This window comes from Cydia strobilella, chromosome 23, assembly GCF_947568885.1.
Source record: "Cydia strobilella chromosome 23, ilCydStro3.1, whole genome shotgun sequence".
NCBI classification, from domain to species: Eukaryota; Metazoa; Arthropoda; class Insecta; order Lepidoptera; family Tortricidae; genus Cydia; species Cydia strobilella.
The window spans coordinates 4,589,671-4,605,525 of NC_086063.1; the positions used below are offsets into that span (position 1 = coordinate 4,589,671).

The following is a 15,855-nucleotide window of genomic DNA, read 5'->3' on the forward strand; positions in this document are numbered from 1 at the left end:
AAACTCATTTGAAAGGAACGACACTACAGTGTTGCCACTTTTTAATTTCTACGCTTTTTTGCCAGACTGTAACTATGTCGTTCGTATGCTCTCACACGATCGGACAGGCCTTGGATAGCAGACCAGTCACGGTCCGGAACGCCCGTCTGTAACGGTTTTACTAAAAACCTTGTTGTTAATTTAATTAATCTTAAATAAATTATTTTTATTACTTAAAATTAAATAAAAATATCAAATTTTAATAACATATACTTGCATATACTTCCGATATTTTGTAGTTTTTGAACGTATCCGAAAGGTTGTGCGGAGGTTGTGCGCGGTGCGCGGTCCCCGCGCTCCCCGCGTTTGCTTTTTTTCTGCGGCCGCCGGCCGCCATATTGCTTTCGGATAGCTTGGCGCTTCTTCTTGTTCCGCAGAATTGTGATTGAGATCAAGGAATGTATATTCTTAGTTGAGTTGTTAGCAGAGGGAATATAATATATCGTGATCAGTGTTAGTTTAACGAATAATAATGGATCCCGCCAAGATGAAGGTCGTGGATCTTCGATCGGAGCTCGGCGCCTTGGGTTTGGATACCAAAGGCAATAAGCCGGCTTTGGTCGAAAGACTAAAGAAGGCGCTAGAAGCTAAAAGCGGGAAAGGTAAATAAGTATGCTTTATGTCCAAGAAATCACGCTTTATATTGAGTAAGAACCGCGATAATATGCCTAAAAATCTTCAGTGGTATCATAGGTACTCCCTAGTTGGTAACAGTAACAGCACGTGTTATATCGTTGTATTTTCAACGCGATGCGAACATCCATAGTCATAGTTTTGTAACAAATGACGTCAGGGCTATAATTGGGCCTGAACTGCCAATCGTATTTACCAACGTAGCCATTACAACGTACACCGTATCCGTAATGTCATTGGAAACACTAAATTTATCCGCTTTAGATATTACCTACTGTAACTTGGCGCTAAACACCACGTTAAAGTTGATACTTAATTAAGCTGCATCATTAATTAACTATTCAATATGATGTATGATCTGGTAATCAGTCCTTTTAATTACTTTAATCAGTTTTAATTATTTCTTGCATACTAGACAATAAGCTATATACATGTTGCATAAAGTTCGATTACCTTTTGTACATGAGCATACCGGTTAATTTATTTTTAAGGACTTGGAAGTTTTGATTATCTACAAGCACTAACAACACTAACTAAAATGTTTGGCAAGAAAGTAGATAACATAAAATACAGTTAACCAAATTCATTACTATTCTATTCTATCCGCAAACTAAACAGACATCCGGGATCTTATTATTATCTCTTCCACTCTGATACAACCATGCAAGTATAAATAAGAAGTTACCCACCTGAACATTAGTATGGTTTGGAGGCAGTATGGTGGGTCTAATCAAAATAGTATTGAACTACTGAATGGTAAAAAAATTTAGAATGCTCATTACATTGTTCGGGTTTGAGTGATGCTGCAAAGTTCAAATTTCTGGTTTTCTTTAATTATGTTTATGGAATCCCAAAGTGTGAAGTACTGTGTTGTTTGAAAAGGGCTTATTTTCGTATGGTTTTCATAGGGTTTACTAATGTATTGCCAAAAATCGTTTCCCAAAGTATTACTTCCCAAACTATTTTACGCAAATTATCATTTGGCAAAATTTCATTTCATAATCCAACCTAACCTAACCCAACCTTGTATGTGATTTTCATTTCCCAACTATGGGGTTGCGAAATGAAATGGTTGCGAAATAAAAACTTGCTAAAATTTCATTTGGGAAATGAAACTGATACCATAAGTTTGTTGGGAAGTGAAATTTGGCGAAAAATATTTTGGCTAAACGGCGGTATCCCTTTTCATAGACATTAGCCCTTTAGAGACGATACTCCTCAGTTTCCATTTGGGATAGTTCATTCTCAGTTTAGGCATTTATTTTCTGCTCTGTTGAGCTTGAAGCTGGGTATCAATTGCATTGCAAACAGTCATATATTGTGGCTAATCCAGTTATTACCAGTTGCCATAGGTTGATAAACCATTGTCAACATAAAGGCGTGTCTCGATATCGCGCGGCAAACTATCAAACATTGGCTCGCGCGGCAGCCGCGCGCAATGGATACCGAGCTGCCGCGCGAGCCAACTCGATCATCCCGGTATCCATTGCGCGCGGCTGCCGCGCGAGCTAACGATATCGCGAAACGCCTTTAGGTATTTCAAAATGATTGATTAGCACCATGAAATGGACTTGTGTTATCATGTGATTAGAAATATGCCCACTGGCATGTTGAATATTAGCTAATTATACATTTTTTAACCATAAAAAAAAGTATTTATAAAAGGAAAATGTGTAGTGGTATGTGCAAAAATTTCCCTGGCTGATTTTTTTGGATTCAAAGTTAACGGTTTTATTGGAAAAGAAATAATAAGTTCACAAAACCTTGCTTCTTCCATGGGTTTCGTTTATTATCTCAAAGATTAACATTTAAATTTTATTATAATTACAATATTTTAACACAAATTACTAAAACATTTCTGTATGTATCTCACATGTAATGCATGTATCTCAGCTGTTTAAATATAATAAACACTACTATTAGAATTTCATTGAAATTACTATGAGCAAGGCAACAACACTTATAATTTTGTCCTTTTTCAGCAATTGCTGATACAACAATACTAGACACATCAACCGAGGATGCAGATGAGCCATCCACACCCAGGCGTGCTGGACCAGCTGCTAGAACTCGGAGACGGTCCTCGTCAACCAGAGTGGCTTCTACTCCAGCTAAGGTACGTATAATAGAAATAGAGTCTGTACTAATTTTTTCAGTAACAATTGTATAAAAAAAACAGTACTTGTCCCTCTAGTTGGGGTTATAATACTAGCATAAAAACTGAAAAGGGACTCCTAGGAATCTATGTATAACCATACACTCTGAACTATGTGTCTACCTGATCAGATTTTTTCTTATTGTAACTATAGATTCATGTATGCGAGCTTGAAATCTTAAAATTCGTCAGTTATTAGCTCAAAACGGTCTTCATATTGGATGTGTTTCTATATACGCGTATCCTCGTGAGGCTAAAAAAAAAAACCATATTTCGATACTTACAAATATACTTAAATTAATATGTTAGTACCTAAACTAAAACAATATGAATATGTACATTAAAATGTACATATTCATTGCATTCTAATTTGAACCTTTTGATGAAACAAATAGAGTAGCATTTTTTTTTTGTTTCACTGGGTAGTAAAACAAACGAAATTCGTTCCAATTTACTTATAGAATAAGGTTCAAATTAAAAATTGAAAAACTTTATATGGTGGGTCTTACGAGGTAAAGCTGTATAGCCATATGTAAAGCTGTATAGCGTTGACTCGTTCACACTGGACCCAATCATATAATCGGCAATCACAATGTATTTGATAAAATCTAACAGTTATGTATTTTACTGACCTTCTGAATAATTATACGCTTACAGTGCCACCAGAAGTATCATAAGTATCATAACAATCATTATAACCTATTGTAATACATATCTACACTACACTTCAAACATTCACTATTTTTATACATTATTATACGTAAACAGGACTAAATTGCGTATAACTACAGTTTTAAAACTTAATTATACGCGATTATATCCCGTTTTCGTAAATAAAAATATCCAAAATTTGTTTCCAAAATCCAAAATAATAAAAACTCATACTGATATATAAAAGCTCTTAATTAAAACATTTCCATGTTTTAAACAGGTAGTTCGAGTTGAGACACCAGAACCGATTGTCGAGGAAACCAAGCTTGAAGAACCTGAATCTGAACCTGATCGTGAACCGTCTCCAGAATCATCACCAGAACCCGAACCAGAGCCAGTACAACCTGCACCTGTGCCTGTACCTGCACCAGAACCTGAGCCGAAGAAAGCTCCGGAGCCGGAGGCGAAGCCCCAAGTTCAGGACTCGGAGATGTACAGCATTGATGATGAGAGGTAAATGATTGGAAAGAAACTGCTAGAATGAGTTGAGCCACCTTATCATAAAGTATTAAACAGTATTATTTATTACATTTTATTTAATAAAAATAATGTTTATTTCTTACTTTTAGGAGCCAGTCACCAGTGCCTCAGGTGAAATCTGAAGGTAAGAGCAATAATTTGCAAAACAGTCCAATTTAGAACCTCCTTGGTGGTGGTAATTTGGTAATGATTTTAGCAGTCTTTGTCCCTTTACATCCCTATGTACTAATGAGAATACTCCCATTATGTATGTGGTTATATTTGTTGTGTGTTCCACCTTAGCGTCAAAATTATTGAGCCGATTTTCATGAATGAGAATTCAATCGAGGTTACAATACAATGACTACTTTTTAACCGGAACTGAAAGAGGTATAGATTTTATTCAAAGTTAAAACATTTAGCTTGAGAAATAGGTTAAGTGATGTTATATTTTTACATAATTAACATGTCCTAACCAAGGGTTTTAATGCGATCAAAAACTCGTAATATAATTCCTAGAAATGAAGGAAAAGTGGAAAACTCACTATCTCTGTGTAGTCTGTGTGTCTGAAAGAATTGTTGTATTGATTGTAGGCGTTTCTGCTTATACAAAATTAAGCTCCTAGGATAAGCTATTAAACCCAGGTATTTCTTTAGAACCAATGGAGCAGGAAGCTGATGAGAAGCAACCTGCTGAAGATACAGCACAGAAGGAAGATCAGAAGATGGAAGAAGGTGGAGAAAAGACAGAGGGGGAAGATAAGAAGGCTGTTGATGGCGAAGAGAGTGAGGTACGTAAAAAGTAATAAGGTAACTAAGGCACTGCTATCTATCGACACACGATTTAAACTAAAAATGATAATGTATAAAGGTACCAAATAATGTATATACATATGGATAAATGATTTTTTTTTGTATTTTGACCCATGTTCTTTTACTGATATGTGTTAAAATTGTTAAATAACAAACAAAACCGTCAACGCCATCTAGCAGAGTATAGGCCAAAGGTGTATGAGCCATCTGTCCGAGAATCAATTTTTCTTGATTTCCGAGGCACTCTTTTTCCATAGATTTTATTCATCTTATACGGAGTTACATAGGTCTTTGGTAATAACCATATGGATCACCAAAAACCTTGATGTTTCGTGATATAATGTCCACGGGATTGTGATAGATATGTATTTGTTGATTAGATATTTGGGTAGAGAAAAAGAGAATTGTTTTGTTACGAAACTGTGTTTGCGACTTTTAAGTGATAGAATGCAACTATGGATATTAACATGGTTCTAGTGGTATTTCCTTACTCCGATCCCACTTGAAGTAAAGATATGTCATTTACCTACAACAAGAGTCAAATAAGATTTTTAGTAAAAAAACAGTTTATTTTTACTACTTAACTTTTTATTTATGCGTACACGAGTTTGACACTGTAAAAGTATATATTCATTAAATTGAAATATTTAAATAGGAGGCGCAAGAGAGACAGCGCGAGCTAACCGAGGAAGAAGAGTGGGAACAACTGAACGAGCGCCTGCAGCAGAAAGAGAAGGAACGTTTAGAGCGAGAGAAGAAGCAGGCAGAGGAGGATGCAAAGCGTCTCGAGGAATTTAGCAAGGTTTGTTCTTTGTTCTTTTATAACCCAACTAGCTTTTGCCCGCGACTTCGTCTGCGTGGAAACAGCTAGAGTAAGTATAGCGCCTGGATAAAGTGTAATAACAAGAGGTGTGCCTCAGGGTTCTATTTTGAGCCCTGTTCTATTCGTTATCTATACAAAAAAAATGACCTTATACAATTTATCACGAAAGAAATACTGGATATCGACTTAGTAGTTTTTGCGGACGACACTAATGCCATTGTAAACTCTTGTTCGCTGGAAGATCTAAATAATAAAGCAAATCGAGCACTAGAACTATTTCATCACTGGTTCAGTTGCAACAAATTGAAGGTGAATCCAGGTAAGACCAGTGCAATGCTCCTTAGGTCTACTGTTAGGCAAAATGACATGCTGGATCTGACATTTGGGCTAAAAACATCGAAAATGTTATCAGTGTTAAGTTTCTTGGTATCCATATTGACGATCTACTTACTTGGAAAAATGAACTTGCAAGCAGAGGCTTCCATCAGTTCGGCTTGCTATGTTCTGCGTAGTTTACGGGACGTAGTTGATCGTAAGCATCTAAAAATGGTTTATCACGCACTAGTTGAGTCAAAGCTTCGCTATAGTGTAAAATTTTGGGGAAATAGCTATGACTATAATATGCATAAAGCCTTTGTAATTCAGAAGCGAGCGATAAGGACCATATTGCGAATTTCACAACCTGAGTCATGCAAGGAACATTTCAAAAAGATGGGAATACTAACCGTTACGTGTTTGTACATTCTGTTGCTCCTTACTGAGCTCGTTAAAAATCTAGGCGAATACGAGACCTCTGAAGAGAGACAAATGCGGGAGAAAACAAGAAGGAAATACCTACATTGTAAATTACAACCGAATTTTAAAGTAGTTAGTCATTGCGCGCACTACCAGGGTGTACAACTGTACAACAAACTTCCTGGGATTTTTAAAAACAGATTAAGAGCCCTGTTGTTGCGGGAGTGCTTTTATTCCATTGAAGAGTTCATTAAATATTTTACCGACAATTGGCAACGTTAATTAATTCAATAAATTTTAATAATTATTTAGTAATGAAATTTGTGATCCTATTTTGTATTGAACTGTGATATTTTGTTATGACATTTTGTAAATTCTTTTTTTTTTACCGTAGTTAAATTGACGCATGTTAGATTAAGTATTAGATATAGTCAATATTCAGACAAGTTAATGAATAAATAAATAATAACAATAATAGCAATCATTCAATTTGAGCATAAGCTTAATTGCTTGACATCAATTATCAGGCAATTCATTAAATATCTTTATTTCGCCCTCCTTTTTACTCTCTTTAGGGACGATTTCCGACATAAAAACTATCCTATGTCTTTCCCCGGGACTCAAACTATAATCTCTATGCCAAATTTCAACTAAATCGGTTCAGCGGTTTAAGCGTGAAGAGGTAACACAGACAGACAGACTTTCGCATTTATAATATTAGTATGGATTTTTCTACCGACGTGATATCGCGTCGGCAGAAAACCCATTTAGCTACTAATTCTTCGAAATATGTTCTTCTGCATTATTTTTTGTTATAATAACTGAGAAATATCAGCCATGAAAATTAACTTGGTACCTGAACAAAATGTTCTTATCATTAGCATAATTACTACTGGTGTCGAAGTCAGAGCAAATATTCGACAAATTTATTAGCATTTACCAAACATCTTAAAAATGCACAAATAGGTGTTATACAACACTGTACCTTCACGACAAACTATTAAAGTTCAAAATTGGTCGTTTCGCAGGACCCAGTGAAACTGAACCGTCTGAAACGCAAGCAAGAGAAGAAGGCTCGCTGGAGCAACTTCTACAAGGCCGTTGAAGTCACCAATGAAGTGCTTACGCCCCCTGTTGAGGTAGGGAGTCTATCCAATTATTGGCTCTTTAGAGAAATCTCATCGACCCCTAGTTTTGTATTACCTCATCACTGCTAGTTGCTACCAGTGCTACCTGAAGATAGGGTTGAGGATGGTTTTTCCCGATTTAGTGCCGGTTGCACCATCCCCATTTGACAGACTGATCAACGTCACCCGGCGCGCCGCGGCGGTTTACTATGAAACTTTCCATACAATAAAATTTAGCGAGCGAGTTTGGTGCAGGGATGTTGCGAATATTCGCATCCGCATCCGCAACCGCGGAAATTCCGCATTGTTTTCAACATCTGCATCCGCATCCGCATAAAATCGATGCAGAGCTTAACGCGGATGCGGATGTGGAACAGGTAGGTACAGGCCCCGCAGGCCCATCTTAGCGGCGGCGTAAGTGCTAGGTAATTTGGTCATTAGCCAATAGGAATCTCGTTTAGTTTTTGTGATTCGTCGATCGAACACTTTACGATGTAAGCCTTTAAAAAATCAAAAAATCGGCATCCGCAACATCCCTGGTTTGGTGCAACCGACCCTTATATATGTGGAAATTAAATGAAGACCATTGGGGACCTTGGGTAGTTATACTTGAAATTTTGGGTGACACTAGGATTCAGATGATTATTTTCGAATTTTGATATTGTTGGTAACCTCTCTCTTGATTGGTCGAATATTTTGCACACTAGGCAATCTGTGTGCACGCTGGCCATTATAATGCTGTCAATAAATATTAAAAAAATCAGTAAGTTGTTGAAATCCAGTATCTAACCAGTTATATTTTTTCAGGAATCTCGCCACAAGAAGAAATCTGAATCGAGCGAGGCCAAGGTCGTTGAACCCGATCTTAATGACGACAAATTGACTTTGTCTTGGTGTAAGTATTAAGTTTTTATATCTTTTTGCATATTCCAGACCGCTACATTCTAAGCTTTTTGCAAAAACCAAAAATATATTTGCACCTATAAAAGACCACCTTTAGGTTTGTTTTTAGGATCAAATGTCTATATGGTACCCATTGTACAAGCTACACAAAAACCAGAAATGATAGCCAAAGTCCGAACAAAATGAAAAGTGAATGTGACTTCATCCTCCCGTCCAACTGAGAACCCATCTTAGTATGCAAAACAAGAAATTTGCGATATTGTCCGTGAAATATTGCGTTTATGTATATAGCTGCTATACAATCTTATTTTTGATAAAATGTAAGGAATCAAATGGATGTTTAAATTACTTTTTATCTTTTTTTAAAGTTAAAAAAAAAGAACTTAAATTTTGATAAATGGAAATGATAAAAAAATACAACAAGTCAAGTTTTTTATCATTTCCATATATTATTTTAATATCCACATTATTGTGAGAAATTGCTCATTTCACTATCTATTTTACTAAATTTAGTTTTAAATTGATCATGTGTCATCATCCGTAATGAATATAATTTCGCATCCGCAGACGATAGCGACCTCAACCAGTATCTGGAGCTGCCAGATCTAGTGTCCGTGGTGCCGCTGTCGGAGGGAGCGTTCGCGCACGCGTGGGCCGGCGCGCGCGGCACGCACGGCGTCGCCGAGGGACGGCTCTGCTTCGAGGTCAGTCACAACACCACACCGACCATCGGCGGACCTTATGCCACGGCAATAAGGTTTACGAACTATCACTTGACGATGTCTAGTGTCCCTGGTACCGCTGTCGGAGGGAGCGTTCGCGCACGCGTGGGCCGGCGCGCGCGGCACGCACGGCGTCGCCGAGGGACGGCTCTGCTTCGAGGTCAGTCACAACACCACACCGACCATCGGCGGACCTTATGCCACGGCAATAAGGTTTACGAACTGTCACTTGACGATGTCTAGTGTCCCTGGTACCGCTGTCGGAGGGAGCGTTCGCGCACGCGTGGGCCGGCGCGCGCGGCACGCACGGCGTCGCCGAGGGACGGCTCTGCTTCGAGGTCAGTCACAACACCACACCGACCATCGGCGGACCTTATGCCACGGCAATAAGGTTTACGAACTATCACTTGACGATGTCTAGTGTCCCTGGTACCGCTGTCGGAGGGAGCGTTCGCGCACGCGTGGGCCGGCGCGCGCGGCACGCACGGCGTCGCCGAGGGACGGCTCTGCTTCGAGGTCAGTCACAACACCACACCGACCATCGGCGGACCTTATGCCACGGCAATAAGGTTTACGAACTGTCACTTGACGATGTCTAGTGTCCCTGGTACCGCTGTCGGAGGGAGCGTTCGCGCACGCGTGGGCCGGCGCGCGCGGCACGCACGGCGTCGCCGAGGGACGGCTCTGCTTCGAGGTCAGTCACAACACCACACCGACCATCGGCGGACCTTATGCCACGGCAATAAGGTTTACGAACTGTCACTTGACGATGTCTAGTGTCCCTGGTACCGCTGTCGGAGGGAGCGTTCGCGCACGCGTGGGCCGGCGCGCGCGGCACGCACGGCGTCGCCGAGGGACGGCTCTGCTTCGAGGTCAGTCACAACACCACACCGACCATCGGCGGACCTTATGCCACGGCAATAAGGTTTACGAACTGTCACTTGACGATGTCTAGTCTCCCTGGTGCCGCTGTCGGAGGGAGCGTTCGCGCACGCGTGGGCCGGCGCACGCGGCACGCACGGCGTCGCAGAGGGACGGCTCTGCTTCGAGGTCAGTCACAACACCACACCGACCATCGGCGGACCTTATGCCACGGCAATAAGGTTTACGAACTGTCACTTGACGATGTCTAGTGTCCCTGGTACCGCTGTCTGAGTGCGCGTGTGCCCACGCGTGGGCCGGCGCACGCGGCAGCCACGGCGGCGCGGGACGGCTCTGCTTCGAGGTCAGTAACAACAAACACCAGGGGTGCGAAGCTCCTCGCTTCGGGCAAACTCGGCTCCGTTCGACTCAGCATTGCTCCGAGCAATTATTAGGGTTGGCACAACTTGACTTTCCTTTGCGTGCACGACCCCAGATAAGATAATGACCTGAATTTTGACAACCCTAAATAGCCGAAAGGAATAGTGCCATATATTAGAAAGGAACATCATGGTTCGTCCCTGAATCGCTGTCAAACTTCGGTCTTGTAGGAAGTTTCCTTTCTGTACGGTAGTACTATTATTTATTCTGTGCGAAGACTATGTATCTCCGTATTAGATAGATACTTGGATAGTCTAAGGAAAGCATGCCTCGGAAATCAAGAAAATTTGATTCTCGAACAAATGGCGCCACATCGTTTTACCACCTTTGGCCTATTCTCGTTTAGATGGCGTTGACGGTTTCGTTTGTTATTTAACAATTTTAACACATAACAGTGAAATAACATGGGTCGAAATCATATAAAAATATTAAATACGAAATAACAAATCATTACGATTTTTAAACAAAATGTAATTTTTAGGTACGAGTGGGTGACGCGGTGACGACAACGGAAACCACCGGCGATAAAGAGGTGATCTCAAACGGGCTCCGAGTCGGCTGGTCTACGGATGACTCCTCCCTGCATCTTGGTATGCCCTGTTTCATATCATCATTGTAGCCTTCAGTCGCCCACTGCTGGGCACAGGCCTCTCTTCGTGTACGCCACTTATCCCGGTCCTGGGCTAGTTTCATCCAAAAGTGCCCCGCGATTTTTCGAACGTCATCCACCCAACGAGCCAATGGACGCCAGGCGCTTCTTTCATCCGAAAGCGGCCACCAATCCTTCAACATTTTGGCCCTGTTTCTTATAATGCTTATTTATTCTTTATAAATTATATCTCAGTGCAAACGGGAGTTGAAAGCATTAATAAAAAATAAAAATAAAATGCTTTTATTTCAGACAAAGACAGATTAATGTGAGTCCATATTCTCCAGTCCATAACTCGCACATTAGCTTTACCAAAGATAGATATAACTCCGTAATAGATGGATACAGTCTAAGGAAAAAACGTGCCTCGAAAATCCACGAAAATTTGATTCTCGATCAGATGGCGCCACTAGTTTAGGCCTACACTCGTATAGAGGGCGTTGACTGTTTCGTTTGTTATTTATAATTTTAAGTGAAAGAACATGGGTCAAAATAATATAAAAATAATTAATGCAAATAAAAAAATCATTTATCCATATTTAAATACATTTTATCGTATTTTTATAAATATTTATTTTTAGTTTTAAAGTGTGTCGACAGATGGCAGTGTATTTACTGGGGTTACAAAATTTACTATGACAGTACCGCTCTAGTATAAGTTACTCTATGGCTTTACGCGTGATTGCGCTAAACTTGTGCAAGGAATCTAGACGGATCTTTAGATCTCTCTGATGGTTGATGTCTTTTCTAGATGGTTCATGCTCATGATCTGTTGATTTTTCTCTGAAACACCTTTTTTACTGTTACAAATATTATACAGTACTTATAAAGTTGATTGAATGAAATTTAAATTGTGTTAGGTGTGTGTTAGACATTTTAAATTTTAGTCTAATATTTTGCAAGACAGTAATTTGCTTTATGTGTTATTTGTTGCCTTTTCCTTTGTATAGCTAATTTAACTGGATAATTCTAGGCGAGGGTGAGCTGAGTTTCGGCTATGAGAGCACAGGCCGAGCTGTCAACAACGGAGAGTTTAAGGAATACGGCAAGACCTTCTCCGAGAAAGACGTCATCGGGGTTTATTTGGTAAGTGCACAATCTTTCAGATACTCAACCTCAAGGTTTCTTAAACTTTTCCGCCGACCGTGTACCCCTAATCAATTTTGCAGATAACTGCGGACCACATGAAAAAAATATACCACTGTATTTAAGAAAGTCTGATTGTACATACTTATCAATGTCGCTTTTCGCCAACCCCTAGGGGGTTCGAGTCGAGGACCACACCTTGGGAACCACTGCTCTACCTAATCAAATATATAATCTAGTCCGTCAGTCAACGTATTGTCTACAGAACGTTGGAATGTGTGACAACGTTATTGGTCAGATATATATGTCGTGGCCCGATCTTAGATGTGATTATTTCATGATATGCCAATGATTTCATGAAGTGATCAGTTGCCCGGTATCATGAAAGAGTAAAACTTAACCTAACCATATCATGAAGTAAACAGTTCCAAAAATGGCATTTCATGAAATGATCAAAATATATAATCTGCCCACGACGTATATAGATACGTATATATAGATTAGAACCTGCATATGGTGTTTGTTGACCTCGAAAAAGCATACGATCGAGTACCCCGAGAGGTTTTGTGGTGGGCTCTGAAAGAGAAATGCGTGCCTGGGAAGTATGTGGAGCTAATCCGGTCAATGTACAACCGATGTTGTACACGCGTCCGGTCAGCAGCTGGCACCACCGACAGGTTCAGTGTCACAGTAGGCTTGCACCAGGGATCGGCTTTAAGCCCTTACCTCTTCCTGCTAGTTATGGACGCACTGTCATCGGACATACAGGAGGAGGCACCTTGGTGTATGCTGTTTGCTGATGACATTGTGCTTGTAGGTGAAAACGAACTAGAGGTGCAGAGCAGACTTGAGAAATGGCGGCAAAAATTGGAGAATGTTGGCCTAAAGATCAGCAGATCTAAAACAGAACACATGTTCTGCGATTTTGGCGGTCTCTCCAGTCTTGCTGCCATAGAACTCGATAGCGTTACATTGCCGGTCTGCTCCGACTTCAAGTACCTCGGTTCGCTCGTACAGTGCGATGGCGATATTGACCGCGACGTGAAAAACCGGATTAGCACAGGATGGATGAAATGGCGACAGGTTACGGGAACCATTTGTGACGCCCGTATGCCCCTTCGGTTGAAGGGTAAAATTTATAAAACGATCATAAGACCTGTCGTCATGTATGGATCAGAGTGTTGGGCCCTAAAGGTGAAGGATGAAAAGAGATTGCATGTAGCGGAGATGAGAATGTTAAGGTGGATGTGTGGCGTGACGAGAATGGATAGGATAAGGAATGAGTATATAAGAGGAAGCCTGAAAGTTGCACCCATAACAGAAAAAGTAAGGGCAAATCGCCTAGCATGGTACGGGCATGTGATGCGGAGGGATGAAAGTCATGTGACGAGAAAGGTATTAAGAATGAATGTGGAGGGAAGTACGAGGAGAGGAAAACCGAGGAAAAGGTGGATGGACTGTGTGAAAGATGATATGAAACTAACGCAAGTGAATGATGAGATGACGGGTGACAGAGATGTATGGAAGAAAAAGACATGCTGCGCCGACCCCAAGTGAATGGGACAAGGGCAAGCGAATGATGATATAGATTAAATATAAATTTAATAGAATATAGATTTAATAGAAATAGTTTATTCATGGCACATTATAACACAAGAAGAACCAAAAGCAAACTTACACATAACATTACAACGCATATTTAACATTACATTACATGACACAACCCATATTAGCCACGAAATGGTCCCGACTCAGCATGGCATTTATAGATGTCATGTAAATTTGGCAGTTTGTTTTTAAATATTCACGTCGAAAGTTGGCTTGAAATGCATTAGCAGCCTAAAAACATGTACCTAAAAATATTAAACATAAAGATAAAGATAGTTTATTATTCAAGTAGACATATTACAATGCGCTTATGAACGTCAAATAAAGCTACGCCGGCTCTAACGCTACACCCCTGCCAAAGCTAGCTGCTATTTCCTGCAAAGCTTTATTATTTAAGTTTTAATTAATTGAAACATGAAAGCTGATACAGGTATAACATTATTCTGTATTTACTCCCGCACGCTCAGTGGCATGTGGGATCGCAAGCGGAATCACAATGTTCATTCATGTTGATCAACATAATCGGACTAATAATGCCGAAATTTGGGATGGCGATCACTTTTTGCAATTTCGTAAACTTCATGAGATAATAAGGCTGGTTTACACAAAACACCTCGCCCCGCAACTGGCACATTTTTTAGAAACTTGAATATACATGATATTATTTTCTGTCAGGACCTGGAATCGAACCCGTGCAAGATCTCGTACACGCTGAACGGCGCGGAGCTGGGCGCGGCGCACGAGTTCGACCGCGCGGCTCTCGGCGGCCGCGCGCTGTTCCCGCACGTGCTCACCAAGAACATCTGCTACCGGGTCAACTTCGGACACGACCAGTGAGTCTTGTATTATGTACACTTCAGTTCGACCGCGCGGCTCTCGGCGGCCGCGCGCTGTTCCCGCACGTGCTCACCAAGAACATCTGCTACCGGGTCAACTTCGGACACGACCAGTGAGTCTTGTATTATGTACACTTCAGTTCGACCGCGCGGCTCTCGGCGGCCGCGCGCTGTTCCCGCACGTGCTCACCAAGAACATCTGCTACCGGGTCAACTTCGGACACGACCAGTGAGTCTTGTATTATGTACACTTCAGTTCGACCGCGCGGCTCTCGGCGGCCGCGCGCTGTTCCCGCACGTGCTCACCAAGAACATCTGCTACCGGGTCAACTTCGGACACGACCAGTGAGTCTTGTATTATGTACACTTCAGTTCGACCGCGCGGCTCTCGGCGGCCGCGCGCTGTTCCCGCACGTGCTCACCAAGAACATCTGCTACCGGGTCAACTTCGGACACGACCAGTGAGTCTTGTATTATGTACACTTCAGTTCGACCGCGCGGCTCTCGGCGGCCGCGCGCTGTTCCCGCACGTGCTCACCAAGAACATCTGCTACCGGGTCAACTTCGGACACGACCAGTGAGTCTTGTATTATGTACACTTCAGTTCGACCGCGCGGCTCTCGGCGGCCGCGCGCTGTTCCCGCACGTGCTCACCAAGAACATCTGCTACCGGGTCAACTTCGGACACGACCAGTGAGTCTTGTATTATGTACACTTCAGTTCGACCGCGCGGCTCTCGGCGGCCGCGCGCTGTTCCCGCACGTGCTCACCAAGAACATCTGCTACCGGGTCAACTTCGGACACGACCAGTGAGTCTTGTATTATGTACACTTCAGTTCGACCGCGCGGCTCTCGGCGGCCGCGCGCTGTTCCCGCACGTGCTCACCAAGAACATCTGCTACCGGGTCAACTTCGGACACGACCAGTGAGTCTTGTATTATGTACACTTCAGTTCGACCGCGCGGCTCTCGGCGGCCGCGCGCTGTTCCCGCACGTGCTCACCAAGAACATCTGCTACCGGGTCAACTTCGGACACGACCAGTGAGTCTTGTATTATGTACACTTCAGTTCGACCGCGCGGCTCTCGGCGGCCGCGCGCTGTTCCCGCACGTGCTCACCAAGAACATCTGCTACCGGGTCAACTTCGGACACGACCAGTGAGTCTTGTATTATGTACACTTCAGTTCGACCGCGCGGCTCTCGGCGGCCGCGCGCTGTTCCCGCACGTGCTCACCAAGAACATCTGCTACCGGG

General features: G+C 41.9%; 1 protein-coding gene across 1 annotated transcript in view; it reads left to right on the forward strand.

Annotated features, from left to right (window-relative positions):
* Positions 1–371: 371 nt before the first annotated feature.
* Positions 372–15,855, forward strand: part of LOC134751698 (heterogeneous nuclear ribonucleoprotein U-like protein 1) — a 34,861-nt gene continuing 19,377 nt past the window's right edge. Inside the window, exons 1-12 of the mRNA XM_063687143.1 lie at positions 372–641; positions 2,655–2,788; positions 3,759–3,991; positions 4,108–4,142; positions 4,655–4,788; positions 5,466–5,612; positions 7,397–7,507; positions 8,303–8,390; positions 8,966–9,102; positions 10,904–11,012; positions 12,045–12,157; positions 14,441–14,598. Coding sequence (XP_063543213.1) covers positions 512–641; positions 2,655–2,788; positions 3,759–3,991; positions 4,108–4,142; positions 4,655–4,788; positions 5,466–5,612; positions 7,397–7,507; positions 8,303–8,390; positions 8,966–9,102; positions 10,904–11,012; positions 12,045–12,157; positions 14,441–14,598 — 1,529 coding nt within the window. The 5' untranslated portion in view covers positions 372–511. The remainder of the gene's footprint in view (positions 642–2,654; positions 2,789–3,758; positions 3,992–4,107; positions 4,143–4,654; positions 4,789–5,465; positions 5,613–7,396; positions 7,508–8,302; positions 8,391–8,965; positions 9,103–10,903; positions 11,013–12,044; positions 12,158–14,440; positions 14,599–15,855) is intronic.